Source organism: Hydra viridissima, unplaced genomic scaffold, assembly GCF_058129835.1.
Source record: "Hydra viridissima isolate aposymbiotic clone 2 unplaced genomic scaffold, HvirCarnegie_v1 scaffold_6, whole genome shotgun sequence".
Lineage (NCBI taxonomy): Eukaryota > Metazoa > Cnidaria > Hydrozoa > Anthoathecata > Hydridae > Hydra > Hydra viridissima.
Genome location: NW_028324305.1, coordinates 16,710,915 through 16,731,614, shown reverse-complemented (window position 1 = coordinate 16,731,614; position 20,700 = coordinate 16,710,915). Strand labels below are relative to the sequence as shown.

At 30.9% G+C, this 20,700-nt stretch overlaps 2 protein-coding genes and 1 long non-coding RNA gene across 7 annotated transcripts; all 3 read right to left on the bottom strand.

Annotated features, from left to right (window-relative positions):
- Positions 1-124: 124 nt before the first annotated feature.
- On the bottom strand, positions 125-7,698 carry LOC145190757 (contactin-associated protein-like 4). 2 transcript variants are annotated; one of them, XM_090091291.1, is made up of 11 exons: positions 7,489-7,698; positions 6,642-6,806; positions 6,064-6,131; positions 5,361-5,446; positions 5,066-5,240; positions 3,813-4,891; positions 3,129-3,466; positions 2,302-3,051; positions 2,028-2,220; positions 697-1,413; positions 125-593 (listed from the first exon to the last, which is right to left on the bottom strand). In XM_090091291.1, exons 3-11 carry the CDS (start codon positions 6,108-6,110, stop codon positions 277-279), a joined length of 3,702 nt encoding a protein of 1,233 aa, XP_089947417.1. In that variant the 5' UTR covers positions 6,111-6,131; positions 6,642-6,806; positions 7,489-7,698; the 3' UTR covers positions 125-276. The 2 variants fall into 2 exon arrangements, with proteins under 2 accessions (XP_089947417.1, XP_079923768.2); XM_080067642.2 differs by lacking the exons at positions 6,064-6,131; positions 6,642-6,806; positions 7,489-7,698 and adding an exon at positions 5,581-5,722.
- A 164-nt stretch (positions 7,699-7,862) lies between these two features.
- LOC145190756 (contactin-associated protein-like 4) lies at positions 7,863-18,929 on the bottom strand. Of its 4 annotated transcripts, none has more exons than XM_090091293.1 (9): positions 18,797-18,929; positions 12,832-12,918; positions 12,532-12,709; positions 11,310-12,391; positions 10,841-11,178; positions 9,941-10,690; positions 9,594-9,786; positions 8,659-9,372; positions 7,863-8,524 (listed from the first exon to the last, which is right to left on the bottom strand). In XM_090091293.1, exons 2-9 carry the CDS (start codon positions 12,914-12,916, stop codon positions 8,190-8,192), a joined length of 3,675 nt encoding a protein of 1,224 aa, XP_089947419.1. In that variant the 5' UTR covers positions 12,917-12,918; positions 18,797-18,929; the 3' UTR covers positions 7,863-8,189. The 4 variants fall into 4 exon arrangements, with proteins under 4 accessions (XP_089947419.1, XP_089947420.1, XP_089947418.1 ...); XM_090091294.1 differs by having other exon boundaries at positions 18,767-18,903; XM_090091292.1 differs by having other exon boundaries at positions 18,612-18,845.
- A 327-nt stretch (positions 18,930-19,256) lies between these two features.
- LOC149887290 (uncharacterized) lies at positions 19,257-20,249 on the bottom strand. Its single transcript, XR_016453604.1, has 2 exons — positions 20,125-20,249; positions 19,257-19,768 (listed from the first exon to the last, which is right to left on the bottom strand). It is a non-coding gene; the product is annotated as an uncharacterized LOC149887290 (long non-coding RNA).
- Positions 20,250-20,700: the final 451 nt, after the last annotated feature.

Genomic DNA, 20,700 nt, shown 5'->3' with positions numbered 1-20,700 from the left:
TCCGTTTCATTTCAGTTACAACAAGAAAACGCTTCTTTATCCTAGTTTTCAATTGAGATACCAGTATTATAATGATATCTCAGTAATAAGCAAACCTTTAAAAACGAATGCAAACCCAGGTTAATTTTTGTCATTTTTTATCTAAAAATATCATACAAATAATATTAAAAATGAAATAAAATCATCGTATGATGAACGTGTTTACAAGTAAAAAAAACTTAACGCTTAAAAAGGCATATAAAATTTTTTTCCAAGAAACTTCAATTTAACCAAGTTTCAAAGGAACATATCTAGATTGTTAGTTCGTGAAGCTGCTTTTTGAGTATTCTTCGACTTCTCACTTTGGGCTTTGCTCTTTTGTCTGTTGGCAACATTTGGCTGTCGAGAGTCGCTCTTAAGTTTATCGTATTCAACAGATTTTTTGTCAACGCAAAAAAATATGACATAACAAAATCCGAAGCCTAAAATTATGGCGACTATAATAATAAATATGATAATTCCTCGAGGGTTTGATTTCGACAAAACTGTTGAATTGTCTAAGCCAGGTGATAGAGTAAAGAACTGTCTTGCTGGCCCAACAGTCGGCAAAGCGCCTGAAAAAAAAAAAAAAAAAAAAAAAAAAAAAAGAATTTAAAAGTTCTAATTTTACTTGTTCTTCTTTAAAGGGTTATTTTTAGATATAAAATAACAAACTACCTGGAACAGGCATAGCAGGACCACAGTTAATGGTTTCAGTCGGAAATACTCCTGTTGGGTTTGGATCAAGATCAGATGCTAGAGGTTTTATTTGTATTAACTTAAACAAATCAAACTCAACAGATTTTCGAAAACGCATAGCGGAAGTTGGAAGAGGATGGATAATTAGTTTTGCACCACTCATGCATCCAGAAAACGATGTGGCTAACGTGTAAGAAAAACTATTTATGCCGTAGTCAATAATTTTTCCAACTCTAAAAGTTGTTGCAACTCCAAAAACATCCATCTCTGTACCCAAATTTTTATTATTTTCATCAATAAAGCGCTCAGTTATATTGTCACCGACTTCCAAGTCATAATTTGGTACGCTAAGATATATCTCACCGGTAGAAATTTCAACCCTTGCTAAATTGTGTTCGTTGTTGTTTAATTTACGCTGTGTGATACGTAAAATTTTGGTTTCTTTATCTAAATATCCGTTTATATTTCTCCTTTTATCTTTAAAGGAATAAAAGAGAGTCAAGAACCCATCAGTTAATGCAAGAGAGATATGCCGGTCATTTTTACCATCCAGTTGAGCTAGCGCCACGTTTTCTTCACTTGTTCTAAAGCCGATAACAAATATGGCGGTTGCCAGAGGTTCAGTAATACTATTGTTTCCTTTCAATAGATCATACGATATATACTGTTCGCCCGAAAACTTTCTCGGATAGGTTTCTAAAATAAAGAAAGTTATATATATATATATATATATATATATATATATATATATATATATATATATATATATATATATATATATATATATATATATATATATATATCGATGCCTGAATAGCAAAAGGCGCTAAGTGAAATTTTCACAATTTTTCAGGAGAGCTAAAAAACTACTAATCTCTTTTCAAAAAGGTTTTGTGGATTTTCTGGAATTCTCCTCTTAAAACACCTTAACCCTTCGATATGAAGGTTCATACTTTGGAAAAAAAAGTAGACTAACAATACAAACAAGTATACAAAAAAATCATCTTCATCAAGAATGTTGCCTAGAAGCTTTTGCCTTTAAGGTATCAATGTATATTAGATGATTTTCAAAATTCAATATTTATAGTTTATAAATGATACTGTAATACTGTTACGCTTTACATAACTATTCATCATCTTTACATTATCTATCATCTTTCATAAAGAAAGGTTTTTGACATTGCTAAAAGATTTTCTGTAATAAAAACAAATATAATTTCTGTAAAATAAAACAAAAGGCATAATAAAAATAAAAGTTTACGAGAAACGCAGTTTAAACTAGGTTAGGTGACTTTCAAAAATAACTTTACCATTTTGGCAGTAACTGCCATCATACGGTGATATTGAGCAATTGCATTTAAACGCGTCATATTGATCAATGCATTCTCCATAATTGCACGGTTTATTAAGCAGCATACATGCTGAACCACAGCCTGGGTAAACCCCATAGTCTTCTTGACCTTCAGCAATTTGACGAATATCATGAATTCGACCGTTTACGTACTGTATTTAATATTAAATTTTCAGAAATGAATTTTCAAAGGAAAAAAAAAAAAAAACATTACAAAATTGTTAACAACTTACCAAACCACGAATGCACCCAACAAATCCATACTCATCGTGATAACTTCCACCAACATAAATTGGTTTTCCATCCACATTAAATTGAACGGGATCATCTTGTAGGGGTAATCCTTGAATCATCAAAATCCCATCTAATGTCACATTTAATTCTTTCATGTTAAACATTAAATCAAACTCGTGCCATTCATTGTCGTCCAGATACCTACCAATTTTTTCAATGTCTACGTCTTGTTTTATATCTCCAAAACCAAGGTTCATATGGACACGCACTAGTGTCCTAGACCAAATCATTATTTTTAAATAATCACCTGAAAATGATCCATGCGCATGAATGAGAGTTAAGTAGTTATAAGCTACTGATGTTTTAAATTCAAATGATATACCACCTGTATATATATTGTCAAATGGCTGATCAGGATAGTAAACCGACAAAAAAGAATATGGTTTTCTAAACGTTGCCGCTATTTCTCTAGCACCAAACCCGGCACATCTCAAGTGACCAACACGTAGTCTAGCCGCGACCGAGCCTTTTAACACTTGATCAAACTGTACTTGACGAACTGGAAGATGCTCTTTTGTTGTTAAGTTACCTTCGTCAAACAGATTTTGGAAAGCATTTAAGTCGTCACAGTTGCAATACTTCCCCACGTTATAACAAGTTTGATCAAGACCACATGCACAATAACCACGATTATTTTTTGCACCACCCCAATAGTAATGTAGAACATCATCACCTCCCATCCATCGAACCTATACAAGTAAAACAGCACAAAAAAATATTTGGAAAATAAAATAAAACGGTACAACTTTTTTTTCCGTATACTTACTGAAGGTGGACCTTCAGGCGATCTGAATAATGGAGTTCCTAGGCACGTGTATTTTATATACTGCTCACAAAAAGCACTATTCATAACTAGCTCTCTCATCTGGACGATATTTGCTGCATAATCAATGTCGTACGCATTTGTACCTGAAGGGGTAGTAACATCTTTATCATCATAATCTGTATTATTTATCTGAGTCACACTAGTTTCGATTGTTTTACCAAGATCACACAGGGCAAGAACAGGTTGCAAAGGACCCATGCCATCAAAATCTATATAATAAACGTCACTTCTTTTTTCTCCAGATTTTCTTACGCCAGCGCAAGTATAGTTAAAACGAGCTAAAGAAAAGCTTTGATACAAACGTGTGTAACTAATGGTACCGTATTTGGATCCAGGATATTCCTAGAAGCTAGCAGCTATTAAAAACAGCTCATTATTGAAATAATTTTAATCGGTAATTTACTTCCATTTTACTTTCTACTCTTACAAAACTGAACGTAGATTAATATTTAACACTGATGTAATTTAGGTCAGATTGGGCACTTTTAGTCGGAGTGTTTATAGAGAAAAAAAAATCTTCATTCAAAAGCAGTAGAGAAATTTTAAAAAATGTCGTGTCAAGGATAGTATAGAAAAACACTTGATTTACTTACATATGGTTTTAAATATTATAAAGGTACTTACGCCTGTGGCATGTTGACCCTTCGTAAAGTGTATTTTGACAATCACATTTTAAGTCATCCTCAGTCTGATTACAAATAGCCCCATTTTGACACGGATTTGGATTGCAATAATCTCTCAAGCTACATGAGTTATATATAACACCAGCATCTGCGTAAGTAAAAAACTGCTTGGTATCTTTCAAGTCTCTTCGTACACTCTTAATATCGTCGTCGTTTATTTTTACATCTCTCATACATCCTGTGAAACCGAATCCAATGTTTATAAATCCGTTAAAGTAAAATGCGTTGTTTAAAGTTGACAGCCTTGTTTTGCCATCAACAGTAAACTTGAGGATGTAAGTGTTATCAGTTGAAGGCACATTATCAATTTCGAAAGAAACATTATGCCATTCTCCATCATGGTAGTTTTCTTTGGTAGTTTGAAAGATCTGCATATTAGAATAGAATTCCACACCAACCGCAACTCGACCTTTTCTATCAATCATTAACTGAATTCTATCAGCTGTTTGTATAGTGGTATAGTTTGCAAGTATTTGCTCGTTAATAACAGTACGAAATTTCATCTCCATTTTTAGTGATTGGATTGAATAGTTTTGTATCAGAGCAATGTGAACGGCAGCAGAAGGGAAGTATATCGGGGTGTAGGAAGGGTTTGAACATGGTTGAGCAGGTTCCCCAATATGAATAAAGTTAGGAGAGTTCGTCTCTAAAAAGTTATACATTATGCCATTTGTTTCTGGCAAATATTGACTAAACAATGCTTCACTAAAACAGGCTTTAATTCCTTTACGAGAAAGAGATTTTTGTAAACTTATTTCTGAAGCCTGGAAAGAGTAATAGCCTCCAAAAGTTACCATTGAGACTGATAGCTCAATATAAGTAGGTGGTGATTGCACGAAGGAAGACTTTTCCATCTTTCCTCGTCCACGATCAATAAAAATTATATTTTCTCGCACATTTCGTATGAATTCAACAGTATGCCATTCATTATCAGCCAGATCTTTCCCTAAATACATATCATAGAACCCATTTACAGGACGAAGCTGGTTAACAGGTCCATTACCATAATTAGCTGCAATTCTAGAGAAAAATTTAAAACCTGATTGACTAAATCAAATAATTATCTGAAGTCGATCCATTCGGTCGACGAGCTGCTGCGGAAGCAATTTTGATATAAATTAAAAAGGCATGCAAGAAATTGAATCAAATAATACGGCATTTAAATGATAAGCGATAATTAATCATTTTAAATACCTTAGTTTTCCTCTGAACAACTCCATTGACAAAAAGTGGCCTGGGTCTGCTCCTTGGGCTAGCATGATTAAGCCGGTAGCTTCAATTGTTTTAAACCGAAGCTTGATATAGTTTTTTTGTGTTGTCACTTGGCTTTGTCGTAGAACCCGAAATGCGTTTGCGTTAATTTCAATATCTACATATATTTTGAGGAATAGCCATATTTCATAAACATTCATATGTTATTTATGATAAATAAAAACATACGTGGTATTTGTAATAATTTAAGACATGCAAACAGGTTTATCAGACTTACCCGCTTCTATATTGCTTAAAACAACTAAAGTGATCAACGACTGAAATACAATTTGTCTCATGGCTTTCTTCTGAGCATGTAAATACCTATCGAAAAGTCAAAACAACGTTTGAGGTTTCTTTAAATAAATTTTGCTAAAATGAATACTTTGTTAGGTTGTCGAATAATAAAGTATAATGAAGTTTTAAATAAGCATTGGTTGCTGGTTAAACTATCTTACCAACGAAATACACTTGCAAGCCCAGTAAAAAAATAAATTTAAAAATGATTATACGATAGTGTAGATTTTATCTTTTTTTAAAAGTAACTCTTTTGATGCAAAATTATTTGATTGTGAGTCATTAGAAAAAAAAAAAATGGTTGTTTTGATTGAATAAGAAATTGCTCAATAACGCGCTAAATCAATCTGATACTTTTCAATAGAAAATCAATAATTTATTAGGTTTAAAAAAAAAACACTTTCTGATGCACCATTCAAAGACTGTGCATTATTGATTGTTCTTCAGCGACAGGTGTTTTCAATTTCTTTTTACCCAGTGAAATACTTTTCTAACCAGTGAAATACTTCTGTTATTTTAGTGCTAAAAGTTTTTTTCTAAGTATAAAGTTTTGTGTCAAAAGCTACTTTTTGGTAATTGAAAATACTGCTTCCTTCTTAAAATACAATTTTTTGTAAAGATGCAAGCAATGACTCACTCAATACCTGATAGTACATTTCAGTTTGCTTTCATGTGAAGATACGAGGCACATCTTGGTTCTGTTGTTCTTTCACTATAAATACACAAAATAATTCTTTTTATTATATTTTTTGAAAATGATAATTATGAGTTTAAATTATTCCTAAATTATAATTTTTGCAAACTATATCAAATAAAGTTTTTATTAATAAAGATAATAAATAAATAAAAAATAACAGAAACAGAGGAAAAACTTATTTTTAATCATGAAAACGTGAAACCGTAATAAATGGAAACGAAACCGTACTAACGTAAAAACCGTACTTAAATGGAAACTTTAGCAGGGCAATTACGTTAGTGTAATGTTTGTGTACTGTACATTTAAAATTTAAGTGTTTTATCACACTATGATAGCGACGTAGTGGCCATACAATCTAAGATGCAGGTTTTAATATGACCGTGTCAAACATATGCTGTGTTGTTAAAAAAGTCCGTTAAATATTTTCACATTATTACAGGTATTTAACGTTACCGATATTACAAAAGCCGCTTGAAATCATCGTCCGACTAAATAAACTTCTTTTTTACAATACAATTGTTGTACCTTTGATATTTGCGCACTCTTAGTATCGATGACCTCATTTGATATATTCTTTTTGTTGTTTTCTTTCTTGAGTCTTCTTTGTCGATAATTCTTTGTCATTTTGTTGGTTTTGAGAGAGAAAAAGCTTTTGCGTTTTCTTAAATCACCAAATTTCCAATTTTCTCTCTATAAAAACATTTACAAAATATTTATAAAATAAATGTAAAAATATTTTGTAAACTAAAATGGTCTATAAGTTTAGGTTTTCCTTGTCATCGGTCAAGTAAGAAAACTTTAAATTCGAAGCTCTAAAGAAACGTATGGGAGAAGGAGATCTGGTAGATTTATATTTCTAATTTCAGATAATACTTTCAACTATCGATACCATTCTGAAATATAAACAAACACTTCACAGGTAATTTAATTGCTTAGGATTTTGAGCAAATTATATTTTAAATGCTAATACTCACATTTAAATATTTTGCAGTCTCCGTGAAAATATTTTTCAAAAGGTTATATTTTATTTAGAGTTTCTAGCAAAAATGATTAATTTGATAAAATATAAAAGAAAATAAAGTTTCAAGATTCGAGACATTTTAAAAGTTTACTCACATTTTATGATTGGTCCATTTAAAATCCCTTAGAAAAGTTGATGTACTTCAAAATAAACTTGAGCTCTTGTTTAGGAATTAATTCGATAGTGAAATTGCAAAATTAATTCGATAGTGAAATTGCAAAATTAATTCGATAGTGAAATTGCAAAATTAATTCGATAATGAAATTGCAAAATTTCATTCTATTGCAAATATTCGATTACATGAAATTGCAAATCTACCGGCCACATTTAAAAACTCCATCTAAAACCTACCATTTGTAAACATTATGACAGTGGACTTTTGAACTTTGGTTAGATGACCAAAGTTGGTTGTGCTGACATAAAAAGTTCTTCTCCTTTTAAGCACTCTGTACACTCCCCTTCTAATACATTCAGTAAGATGATATTGCCTTATTAATTGTTCCATTTTTTGCCTCATTAATTGTCGTTTTTTTTTCCAATTTAACCTAAAAATTTACGTAAAAATGAAAATATTCAGTCGAAATAATTATCATTATAATTTAATCATTACAATCATGAAAAAACAGAACATGAAAATTATTTGTAAAGTCGTTTAACGGGGCTCATAAAGCACTCACTTCGACATTTTAAAATGCTTAAAAAAAAAATCTTTTAATAAATATACGTTTAAAAATAGTAAAAGTGTATTTTCAAAAAAAATTTTTGTAAAGAATTCCAAACCACGTAAAATAAACCCTAAAATATAAATAAGTTTCAAAATAAACGACGCATAAAAGCGTAAGTAAAAATATTTTTTGGTAATAAAAAAAAAATGCACAACTTTAAAATATTTTCAATGAATTACAGTAGAAAACTCCAAATGTTTATAAACATCTTTCAAACGCATCTTCATTAATGCCATTTTGAAGATCTTTTACAATTCTTAGTCAAGTGTTCGTATTAGTAGAAACTTCGCATCTACAACTAGCGATACGCTAGAAAAATGTTCGATATTATAAAAAGAAGTTTTCTTCGTCGTCATTTTGTTGAGGTTTTTGTTTGGAAGGTAATTTTACATTCGGTTCTGATTGGGAAGGTTCTACTTTACGATATACCTGTGTGGGTTTGGAGGGAGCTGATTCGTTCTTTAGGTGATAATATTGCAGTCTGTTTCTTTCCACACACCAGAAAATCAATCCAATAAAAATAATAAACAGTACTGCTAGTATTAATGCTATGAACAAAATTATTCGATCAATGGGATTAACTTTACTGAGATTTACTGAATCATCTAAGCCGGGTGAAAGAGTGAAAAATTGTCGTGCTGGGCCAACAGTGGGCAAATTACCTAGTTAAAACAAAGAGTTTAAGGTCAACAAAACATTACCAAAGAATTATAAATAAATAACACAAAGCTCTAAAGTAAGTTTTGGATTCAAGAATTTTAAATAAATTTGACCTGGTATTTAAAATAACCTTTACCTGGTATTGGGAGCGGTAAGCCACAAACAAGAGTATCTGTTGGAGGGGTACCAGTCGGATTTGGGTCAGGGTCTGATGGAAGAGGCTTTGGTAGTTTGAACATATCAATCTCAATAGATTTCCTAAAACGCATTGTAGCGTTCGCATGAGGATGCATTACAAGTTTTGCCCCACTCATGCATCCAGTGTATGAAGTGCCTAATACGTAAGGACCGGGATTAATTCCGTTATTAATGATTCGACCAACTCTGAAAGCTGTTGCTACTCCAAAGACATCCAGCTTGGTACCCAAATTTTTATTAAGTTCGTCAATGTAGCGCTCTGTAGCATTTGCACCAACTTCTAAGTCATAATTTGGTACGCTAAGAAATATTTCTTCAGAAGAAATTCTAACCCGTGCTACGTTGTGTTCGTTATTGTTTAACTTGCGTTGTGTTATACGTAAAACTTGAGTTTCTGTATCTTGCAACAATCCACTTAAAGTTCTAACTTTTATTTTCAACGAGTAAAAGAGAGTTAAATACCCGTCAGCTAATGCAAGAGAAATATGGCGGTCATTCATACCATCTAATTGAGCTAATGCCACGTTATCCTCGGTTGTTTTGAAGCCCACAACAAAAATGCCGTGTGCAAGGCGTTCATTAACACTATTATTACCTTTCAATAGATCATAATTTATAAACTGATCACTGGAGAACTTCTTAGGAAGCGTTTCTAAAAATATGCAGGTATTTACCATTAATATTTCCCATTAATATTTACCATTAATATTTCTAAATGCAGAATTGCACACGAGAAGCAACTAGATCTAAACAAATGCTCATCAGTCAAATTAGACCAATCAAAGCTCGTACTTAGTGTTTTATTTATAACTTTTAATATTTGTTAAAGCAGAACGGAAACAGAATTTATCAGATTTATTTGAAGATTATTACCATTTTGACAGTATTTTCCATCGTATGGCGAAATTGAACAATTGCACTTAAATGCGTCGTATTGATCCACGCATTCTCCATAGTTGCAGGGTTTGTTTAATAACATGCATGCGGAGCCACACCCTGGGTATACGCCATAATCTTCTTGACCTTCAGCAATTTGACGAATATCAGAAACTCTTCCGTTGACATACTAATTTAGAAAAAATATAAATTTAGTTAAAAATCAATTCATTTTTGTCAAATTAAATCACTTATTTTAAACAATAACAAAAGCTTATGGGAGTGATTTAAAGGTTGCAGTCAAATATTGTTGTACTTAGCATATTTCTAGTCGAAACACTCACCAGACTACGAATACATCCAACAAAACCATATTCATCGTGATAACTACCACCAACATATAATGGTTTTGCATCAACATTAAATTGTACAGGGTCATCTTGTAGAGGTAATCCTTGAATCATCAAAATCCCATCCAGTGTAACGTTTAGCTCTTTCATATTGAACATCACATCAAACTCATGCCATTCGTTGTCATCAAGATACCTACCAATTTTTTCAATGTCCACGTCTTGTTTGATTTCTCCAAATCCGAAATTAAGAAGAACTCTTACCAATGTCCTCGACCAAATCATTACCTTAAGATAATCACCAGAAAACGGTCCGTTGGCGTGTATTAAAGTTAGGTAGTTATAAGCAACAGAGGTTTTAAAATCAAATGAAACTCCACCAGCATAGATATTGTCAAATGGCTGATCAGGATAGTAAACCGACAAAAAAGAATATGGTTTTCTAAACGTTGCCCCAATATCTCTAGCGCCAAACCCAGCACATCTCAAGTGACCAACACGTAGTTTAGCCGTGACCGAGCCTTTTAACACTTGATCAAACTGTACCTCACGAACTGGAAGATGCTCTTTTGTTGTGAAGTTACCTTCATCAAAAAGATTATTGAATGCATTTAAGTCGTCACAGTTGCAATACTTCCCCACGTTATAACAAGTTTGATCAAGACCGCATGCACAATAACCGCGATTATTTTTTGCACCTCCCCAATAGTAATGTAGAATATCATCACCTCCCATCCATCGAACCTACAATATTAATTAAAATAAAATAAAAAATCAAAGATATTCAATAAATAATCAAGTAAAATACAATTATTAAAAAACAATTGCAGAAGTAAAAGCAAGAATTCAAGTCACATGAAACTAACAAAAAAATGATTCGTTAAATTAACTTACAGAAGGTGGACCCTCTGGTGATCTAAATATGGGAGTTCCTAGGCATGTGTATTTTACATACTGCTCGCAAAAAGCACTATTTATGATTAACTCTCTCATCTGGATGATGTTTGCCGCATAGTCTACGGCAAAAACATTAGTACCTGAAGGAGTAGTGACGTCTTTATCATCATAGTTTGTGTTGTTTATTTGCGTTACTGTTGTTTCAACTGTTTTACCAAGATCACACAGGGCAAGGATAGGCTGCATTGGACCCATTCCATCAAAGTCGATATAGTAAACATCGCTCCTTCTCTCACCTGATTTTCTCACCCCAGCACATGTATAATTAAAGCGAGCTAAATGAATGATATTAATGCATCGATCATCAAGAAAACAAAAATTGTTTAAAAAGTTTTTTAAAACTTTTAGATTTAATTTTTCTCGAAAAAAGTTAAACTCAGGTTGTTTTATGTAAAAAAAAACTTACGTCTGTGACACGTCGAACCTTCGTAAAGAGTGTTTGAACAATCGCAAACTATGTTATCTTCTGTCTGATTGCATTTCGCTCCATTCTGACACGGATTCGGATTGCAATAGTCCCTTAAGCTACATGAGTTATATATAACACCAGCATCTGCGTAAGTAAAAAACTGCTTGGTATCTTTCAAGTCTCTTCGTACACTCTTAATATCGTCGTCGTTTATTTTTACATCTCTCATACATCCTGTGAAACCGAATCCAATGTTTATAAATCCGTTAAAGTAAAACACTTTGTTTAAAGTTGACAGCCTTGTTTTGCCATCAACAGTAAACTTGAGGATGTAAGTGTTATCAGTTGAAGGCACATTATCAATTTCGAAAGAAACATTATGCCATTCTCCATCATGGTAGTTTTCTTTGGCAGTTTGAATGATCTGCATATTAGAATTGAATTCCACACCAACCGCAACTCGACCTTTTCTATCAATCATTAACTGAATTCTATCAGCTGTTTGTATAGTAGTATAGTTTGCAAGTATTTGTTCGTTCACAACAGTACGAAATTTCATCTCCATTTTTAGTGATTGGATTGAATAGTTTTGTATCAGAGCGATGTGAACAGCAGCAGAAGGGAAGTACATTGGGGCGTAGTTAGGGACTGAACATGTTCGAGGAATATCAGTTCCTACAGTGGTTATTTTAGGAGAATTTTTTTCGACAAAGTTGTACTTCATGCCATTTGTTTCTGGCAAATATTGACTGAACAAAGCTTCCGAAAAACAACCTTTTAGCCCTTTTCGAGACAAAGATTTCTGTGTACTGATTTCTGACATTTGGAACGAAAAGTAACCAAGGAAGGTTACCATTGTAACTGTTAACTCCTGGTAAGTAGGTGGTGACTTCATAAAGGCAGATTTTTCATTTTTTCCTTGACCACGATCAATGAAAAGAGTATGTTCCCGTACATTTCTAATAAACTCAACAGTATGCCATTGATTATCTGCCAAATCTTTACCAAGATACATATCAAAATAACCGTCAATTGGACGAAGTTGATTCAAAGGTCCGTTTCCATAGTTACCAGCAACTCTGAAAGTTTGCGACATGTTTTTTTAACTTTAATTACTTTTAAGTAATGTATAATATAGAAAAAGCTAGATTTTTTAAAAATTCCTATGAATTAAAATTAACATTCAGCTTGTACAAGGAATAATACAAGTTGTACAAACCTAATTTTCCCTCTAAATAGTTCCATAGACAGAAATTCTTTTTTATTTGCCCCCTGAGCAAAAAATATTAATCCAGTAGCTTCGATTGTTTTGAAACGCAACTTGATGTAGTTATTTTGCGTTGTAACTTGATCTTGCCGAAGAATAAGAAACGAATTCGTGGTGTACTCTAATTCCACTATAAGATTTGATAAATAAATTATAATACCTAATTTTCAAAAACTGAGTTCTCCCAACTTATTAGTTATTTTTGTAAATTTATAGGGAGCCTTTATTACTTAAGTTTTCAAAATCACTTACCAGCTTTGCTGAAGCGTAACAAAGCAATTGCAAACAAAAACTGCACTATAACCATCTTAATTGAAGAGCCATTCCTTTCCGCCATAACTAAAACCAAAAAATGCTAACTAACATTACATTTTTTTTAAGTTAATAATTATTATGACCACCATAATTACAAACATAACTTTTACATTTAATTTATCCCGGTCTAGCGTCATTGCTACCTTTGTAAGCAAATATCACCATCACTTTTATGCCTATTTACCATAGCTTTACGAAACGACTTTTAAAAGGTTCAAGCGCTTTTACCATAGTTTATGGAAAGAAACTGAACGTCAAACACAGTAAATTGAAGTGAATGCAATATATATGTACCTGACCAGACTCATTTTTTCAAAACAAACTTACACCATCAACTAACCAAATCAACTTTTATAGAAAGCTTTGTAGATAACATAAAAAAAAAGATTGGGGAGAAACGACTTCAAGCGGTTTAAAAGCTACCAATTCAGAAGAAAAAATTGTTCTACAGTATTGTGAAAAATTTAAGAACCACCAAATAAACAAATCATAATTTATTTTTATTTTTAAATTTTTATTTAATCGAATATATTTTTCTGGTAAAAAAATGATAATAATAAATTTTAGAAAATAGATAAACAAAATAAAAGATAATAATAATGATAAAAACTTTTAAATAAATTAAAAAAATGTATTTAAAGTTTTGTAGGTAATTTTTATTTTAAAAAAAATTGTGAAAAAGTTATTAACCACAGAACAAAAACCGGTAATTTTTACCAAATACCGCGTAATTCTACCATGAATTTTTAAGCACTCATTTATACGATTTGGCATTGAGTCTATTAAATTCTCTAAAATATGTTTGGGAACATTTCCAAGTATTGCTGGTAAAATATTGCGCAACTCCTCAAGGCTCCTAGGTGCTTTCTTGGCAATCTTTTTATCAAGCCAACTCCAAAGATTTTCAATGCAGTTTAGATCTGGGCTATTTGGTAGCCAAGTTAGACGCTCAATATTTTTGCTTTCGAACCATTTAGAGACAATTTTAGCCCCGTGACATGGTGCATTGTCTTGCTTGAAAATGAACGGAACGCTTTGCTCAAGTGCATCAATTGACGGTAACAAGTTGTTATTTAAAATATCGACGTAATAAATAGAGTTGAGTCGACCATCAAATAATTTAAACATACCGAGACCATAATATGTCATGCAGCACCATATTCCAACCGACCCGCTACCTTGTTTTGTTCTTTGAACGATACAATTGAGATTATATTTTTCTGAAGACTAACTGCGAATAATAATTCGGTTTTTTCGGTTACAAATCTCAATATTCATCTCATTACTGAACATTACTGTCCTCTATTTTTGTTTAGACCATTCTTTGACGCTTTGGCAAAATTCTTTTCGCTTTTTTGTTGTTTGGTTGGTCGCGGTTTTAGAACAGCTTTTTTCTATAACATATTGTTAGCTAATAGTTTCCTACGCACAAGCGATGTCGATGCTTGACTTCCATTTGAAAGCTTCCACTCCCTTCTAAGTTCATTCGACGGCATGGTTTGATTTTTCAACGCCAACCTGATTAAAAGGCAATCATTATTGGGTGTCGTCAAATGCGGTCTTCCAGAACGATGGCGATCAACGTAAGATTTCGTCTCTTTGAATCTTTTGATGATTGTTAGCACCGAACTATGTGATCGCTTTATTATTTTTCCAATTTCATGAGCGGATTTACCTTCCTGGTGAAAATGACCACTTTTATACGATCTTCGTAGGTAATAGCTTTTCTGCTCATTTTTTTCAAAATAAAAGAATTTTTTGTTTGGAATTAAATACTTTTATTGGTTTTTTGGTAATGACTCAGGTCATTAATAAAATATTTAAACAAAAAAGGTAAAAATAAATTAAAAAAGATGTTTCCGCCGCATTTAGCACAAAAAATTCTTTGTGTTTCTTAACTTTTTCACAATAAAAATTAAAAAAAAAAATCAACACATAATATTTAATCCTTATTTTTAAAGGTTCTATTAATTAATTTTCAAAAAAAAAATCTTCTTTTTTCTCATGTTCTATTTAATGTGAAAAAAAAGAGTATTTTTTTTATCTTTAGAATAAAAATTAAACTTATTTGAAAAAAATATATTTTTTTATTTAGTGGCTCTTAACTTTTTCACAATACTGTAAAGAAATACTGTTCAAATGTGAAAGGCTTTTTTTTAAAAAAATTTTGGACACTAATGCTCAGACGATACGTTAAATTGTTTTTATTTCAGTTACGCGCAATTTTTATTACTAATTTAATGTCACCATTTATGGTTCCTCCGAGGTTCAAAAGTAATTTTTGAATAATCAGAGAATAAAAATTATTTTACATTACCAGGTTCTTTTGCCCAACCGTTTCACCATCGGCTTTAGTAATAGCAACAATAAATAAAATATTGGACTGGTAGCCTGAATGAACTTTTAGATTGCCTGAAAGTTTTTAAGGAAGCATGCCTCTCATTTGAATTACGAAGCCACTCTCTCTTTTCTTCTTTCTCATTTAACAGTGAAGTGATTATCAAAAGAATAACTTGTCACCAGCTCAACTGATTTCGTACTTTTGTATCGCATTTAAGCAGTTTTACACCCTATATGTCATATGGGTAAAAATGGCTAAGTTTAGTTAGCGAAGAAGCGTGTTAATGACTAAAATCGGCGTTTTGTTCTTCTGTTATTTTCAAAATCGTTTGAAAAAAGTTGAATTAAAGTAATTTATATATTTAGACATACCAAGTTAAAAGATTCAATTAAAAAAAAAATTGCGCTATCTGACATACATTGTTTTGTTTCAATCGCTAAAAGGGATTCATGGAAACATTCGAACGTTTGCTGTTTTGAGTTGCATCAAAATTCCTTTTTTAAAAAAACTTCAGAAAATTCGATTTACTTTAAAAGTTTAATATAGAAGTTTGTACATAATTCTTTATTATTCGTTGTTAACAGGAAAACCAAACGCCGATGCTAGTTATTGACACAAGAAACCAGAAACACATGTTATAATACGTTGTTAAATGTATGAAGTTTTTGTTAACGTCCTGTTAATGTTGATTTTTAACAAGTATTATATAGAGGCATTTTTTGTGGAGACTTTCGTGAATATGAAAGGTGATAACCATCTTTTGAATAACGTTAATTGCTTCAGAAAGACTTAAAAACAATAAGATATTTACTAAATTCTTATCATGTGGAAATAAGGGAAATTTTAAGGAAGGTCAAGGAAGAGCCACTTCTTTCTGTTAAAAAAATAATCTTTATGCCGTAATTTTATTACATAATCAAATTTTGTTAAGCTACTTTTTATCGTAGATGCCAAAAGTTAGAGAGGGGAGCCAAAAAACAGGAGAGAAAACATTAGAGATGGGGAGAAAGCGGATAAAAAACACCTGTTGGCTGTTAAACTACTGTTTGTATCTAACTAGTTCTGCAAAAAGTTTTATGCTTGAAATGTTCTCTCGAAATGAGAATGGGCGCATTATATTATGCTTAGTATCAGTTGTCGATTGCGTCTGAATACTGAAAAGAACAATATAAATAATAAAATATACAGAATAATTAATCTGAATGTATGCGTGTTTTAAAATTCTAAAGCATTTATGTAAAAGGTCTAAATACCAGGTGTCAAATTAAAATAGTGTGGATTAACTTTAAACATAAAATCTTTTTGTAAGTCTGTTAAATTCATTCTGTGATAATAATGGCGTTTCTTTAATTTCCAACAATCTTTATGTCATTTTAATACTCTTAGCATCCATTGTTGTAGAAATGTAATAAATGCTTAAGGTTGTTAATTCAGCTATTATAAGTAGAGACTGTGCACTAATTCTAAAAAAGTTATAAAAGACAACAAATGATAATTTTTGCATGGTACGTAAGCGTGCGCAAAAAGAATTAGTTGGTTTTAAAGTCAATTGAAATTTTTCTGACTTTTTCACGAGTTTTTAAGCTTTCGTTGTGAAAGGCTCATGTAATCACTTATGTATTCAGCTCGGATCGAAGGGCTGAAAAACCCATAGGTGGCCGATTTATTAGCTAAATTCTTACATGTACACACACGTCTATTTATGGAAAGCAAAAACAAATAAGTAAAATACTAAAAGCTAAACTAATACAAAATAATACTAAAATAATAACTTCAAAAACTTGAGAAAAGATTTTTTTTTTTAAAAAAAAACATTTCTTTAGTCAAAAGATGGAGTCTCAGAGATCGCATTATTACTGTTACTTTTACTACTTTATCATTATTGTTGTTGTTATTATTATTATTATTATTATTATTATTATTATTATTATTATTATTATTATTATTATTATTATTACTATCATTATCATTATTATTATTATTATTATTATCATTATTATTATCATTATTATTATTATTATTATTATTATTATTATTATTATTATTATTATTATTATTATTATTATTATTAGTATTATTAGTATTATTATTATTATTATTATTATTATTATTATTATTATTATTATTATTATTATTATTATTATTATTATTATTATTATTATTATTATTATTATTATTATTATTATTATTATTATTATTATTATTATTATCATTATTATTACTGTTATTATATATTTGTGTGTATAATTTTTGCATCCATATTATTTCAACAAAGTTGCTACTTGTAAAAGTTTTGCGTAAGTTCTCACTCAGGGGCGTATAATTTGTATTCGAAGCATTATTTATGACTAAGTTTTTTTAAAAAAAAAAACACAAAAAAACAAACAAGAAAAACTGGAAATAAAAGAGGAATGCATGTTCATTAAAAAAATTCAATAAAAACAACGATCGCTTAATCGCTATGTTAACATTTTCGTTTCAATAGTAGATAGCATTCAATAGATATTTAATTAACGGAAACATGATGAGAAGTTTTAAAGTATACTTTGATTTGTAAAAGATTTTTCTTCAATGTTTAAAAATCCATGAAAACCCTGGATTTCTTAACAAACTTAAAAGAAATCCCTTTTAAAATGGTGTAAAACAATTTTAAGTAAATGCTTTTTTAATTTTAAGTAAATACTTTTTTAATTTCCTAAATTAAACTCCGACCTCAAAACCATCAATTCTAGAAAAAGAATCTTTACGTTCAAATGACACTTAGAGCATACAACCGTAACGCGGAAAGTTCGACTCAAGAAAAAAGCTATTAAAAGTTAATTTATTTTGGACTCAGAGCAGAAACTATAAATTTATGAAACTATCGTTTCAAGGAAATCATAATCACTAAAACATTGATATATTTTTTTTTATGTTAAAAAGGGAAAGTAGATACCCTAATTAATACTAGATATCCTAAACATAATTAAAGTTTAAACAACTAAATAGGAAAAAAGTTCACCGAGGTTTGAAATATTTACCTTTATCTTAAATTTATTTTGATGCACACAGCATCAAGATTTCATATTGGCCTCCATGCTCTTCTTTTTTGTGTGTGTGTTTTTTTTTTTGAGAACAAATATTTAAAACCAGTTTCATGATTTGATTAAAAATTTACACCTCAACTACCACTGCAATAACAAGAGGCATCAAAAAATAAAGATCACAATGAATTGACCCCCTGGTTGTAAACAATCTGATATTTTTTAAATTTGTTACCAACATTATGCAAGTCTTAATTACACTCGATACTATTTTCGAGTAACTCCATACACAAAACAAAAAAGAACAAAAAAACAGTTTGGAAAACATCAACGAGATCATAAAATAAGCTGACCTTTTTTTTTAATGCTCCGAAAGCCTCTATGAATTTTAAATTCTAATTTTTTTTTCTACAAACTCTTTGTAAGCAAGAAAAACCTGCTCGCAGAAAAACAAACCCAAAAGTTTCAATAAGTAAACATTTCTTATTAAAATAAAGAGTAAAGAAACCGTTTTTGCTTGTTCGCTATCACAACTTACAATCCACTTCACACCACACCGCAACTTCTCGTTTACTCGAAGATTTAGTAAAAGGTTTTTTTCAGCGCCGAATAAAACTTTCTTTTATGACGATTTCGTAGTAAGGATTTGAATTTACAAATGCGCTTTTAATGAGTCATTGTCGCAATATTGTCAGTTGCTTAACAATGGAAAAATGGCTGTCTTCCTAATTATACTAATGACAGTTTGCATAAAATAACTTTGACGCTAATACTCTTTCGTTGTGCGAGCGTTTTAATTCTCGCATTTAACGCCAATGAACTTTAATATTTGATTGGAGCGATATGTTGTTGTTGTTGTCTTTTTTTTTTTTGTTCTTCATTTTCAAATTTTAACCCTCTAATTTTATTGTCTTAAATAACTTAAGAGACCAGTTTTCACTTTTTATGGTTGGTAGCTGTCTAAATATGCTTTACAAGTATTCAAGAATTTTGTGTGCATCTTTTTTTTTCCCCAATAAAAAATGAGATACCAGCATAAGAGAAAATTATGCGTTTTGATAAAAAAAAAAAAAGTGCATATCTTTCTCTGATGTTTTCTCTGATCTTTACAAATCTGTTAAAATGAGAATCTGTTAAAATGAGCTTCATCTCTTATTGTTATTTTATAAAGAAATTAATTTTGTTTTCTAGTTAATTTATGGGTTTGAATTGTATAAGCGAAACGTAATTGCAAATATCAGGGGTTTAACGTCTGTACAAAATGCACTTTGTTTGTAGGCAGATGTAATTTATTTTTTGAAGTTCTTTGAAATAATTTTCGGAGCATCTCAATCTGGGTGGCATGTCTTTGAGTTGGTGTTTTGGAATTTTCGTCAAAGATGATCAATGATTCCAATACTTTCGGCTGTTCAAACTGAAAGTGGCCCGCCAATGCATTAACATCACTGACTGCATCATATTCCCGACAATATACCACAACACGATCAATTGCGTCTGATTAGTCAATTGTCTAAAATTGATAACAAATAAGTGACTCTTAAAGCCAAGCTAAATTACCGTTAAGTTTCATTGTGAAATTCAAAAAGCTGGTCCGCCGCTCGGTACTAAAAACTGTCCTGTAAAAAATTTGAAAAGAAGTAGAGAAAATATAAGAAAAAAATATATATCACTGAATAAGCCACGTAGTTGTTCTGTAGAATAAGTCCGGGAAAGATTTCTATACTTTTACAGAAGTTTAAATATGTAAATATTTAAATGAAAACTGTACGAAATGTAAATATCTTGTGTATTGGCGTTCAAGATTAGCTGACTCAATTTATATGTAATATTAAAATATCATTTCAGTCAATATAATCTAATTTTTACCTCGATATACATTACTAATTTCTTGGATATATGTGGTAATAATATATTACTGATTAATATATATACACTATCCACCAAAACGAAGAGAACGCATTGAAATTTAAAAAAAACATTGTTCAGTGCTGACTATTTTGATTTCAATACAAAAAAAATATTGATTTAGATAAAATGTAGAATAAGCATCTTTTCTATGCAAGATAGATATTGACACAGAAATATAACAAAAAAAACTAGAGAAAAAAAAATTAATTCAGCTTCAAACGTTTAAGCGTATGTATCATTAAAAACATATCGCGTATCAGTAATTAACAACATACTGATTGCTCTTAGCAGCCTCAGTGTAGATCATAACTACTAGGAAAAGCGGATTCTGAGCCATTGATATATTCCTATACTTAAGCCTAGCATGCAAGATGGTGTCGTGTTTTTTTTCTCATTTCTAAAATAGTTTTCCGCAATGTTAAGGAATGGATCTGATTTTGTAGTGTCCAATGGCTAGCGTGTGTATTCCGTCTTGTAATATGAATCTTTTATCGTCGTTAGCGCTGAGTGCGACTTTGTTGATTTCTTCGGTGT

Excerpts from the sequence above, each read along its gene's own strand:
- LOC145190757 (XM_090091291.1), bottom strand. The coding sequence starts at position 6,110 with ATGTGCCTCGTATCTTCACATGAAAGCAAACTGAAATGTACTATCAG. Across the intron at positions 3,467-3,812 it reads AGGGTCAACATGCCACAGGC|CTCGTTTTAACTATACTTGC; the intron begins GTAAGTACCTTT and ends GCTTTTCTTTAG. Across the intron at positions 1,414-2,027 it reads TGGCAGTTACTGCCAAAATG|AAACCTATCCGAGAAAGTTT; the intron begins GTAAAGTTATTT and ends TCTTTATTTTAG.
- LOC145190756 (XM_090091293.1), bottom strand. The coding sequence starts at position 12,916 with ATGGCGGAAAGGAATGGCTCTTCAATTAAGATGGTTATAGTGCAGTTT. Across the intron at positions 12,392-12,531 it reads CTATTTAGAGGGAAAATTAG|AGTTGCTGGTAACTATGGAA; the intron begins GTTTGTACAACT and ends GCAAACTTTCAG. Across the intron at positions 8,525-8,658 it reads CTTACCGCTCCCAATACCAG|GTAATTTGCCCACTGTTGGC; the intron begins GTAAAGGTTATT and ends TGTTTTAACTAG.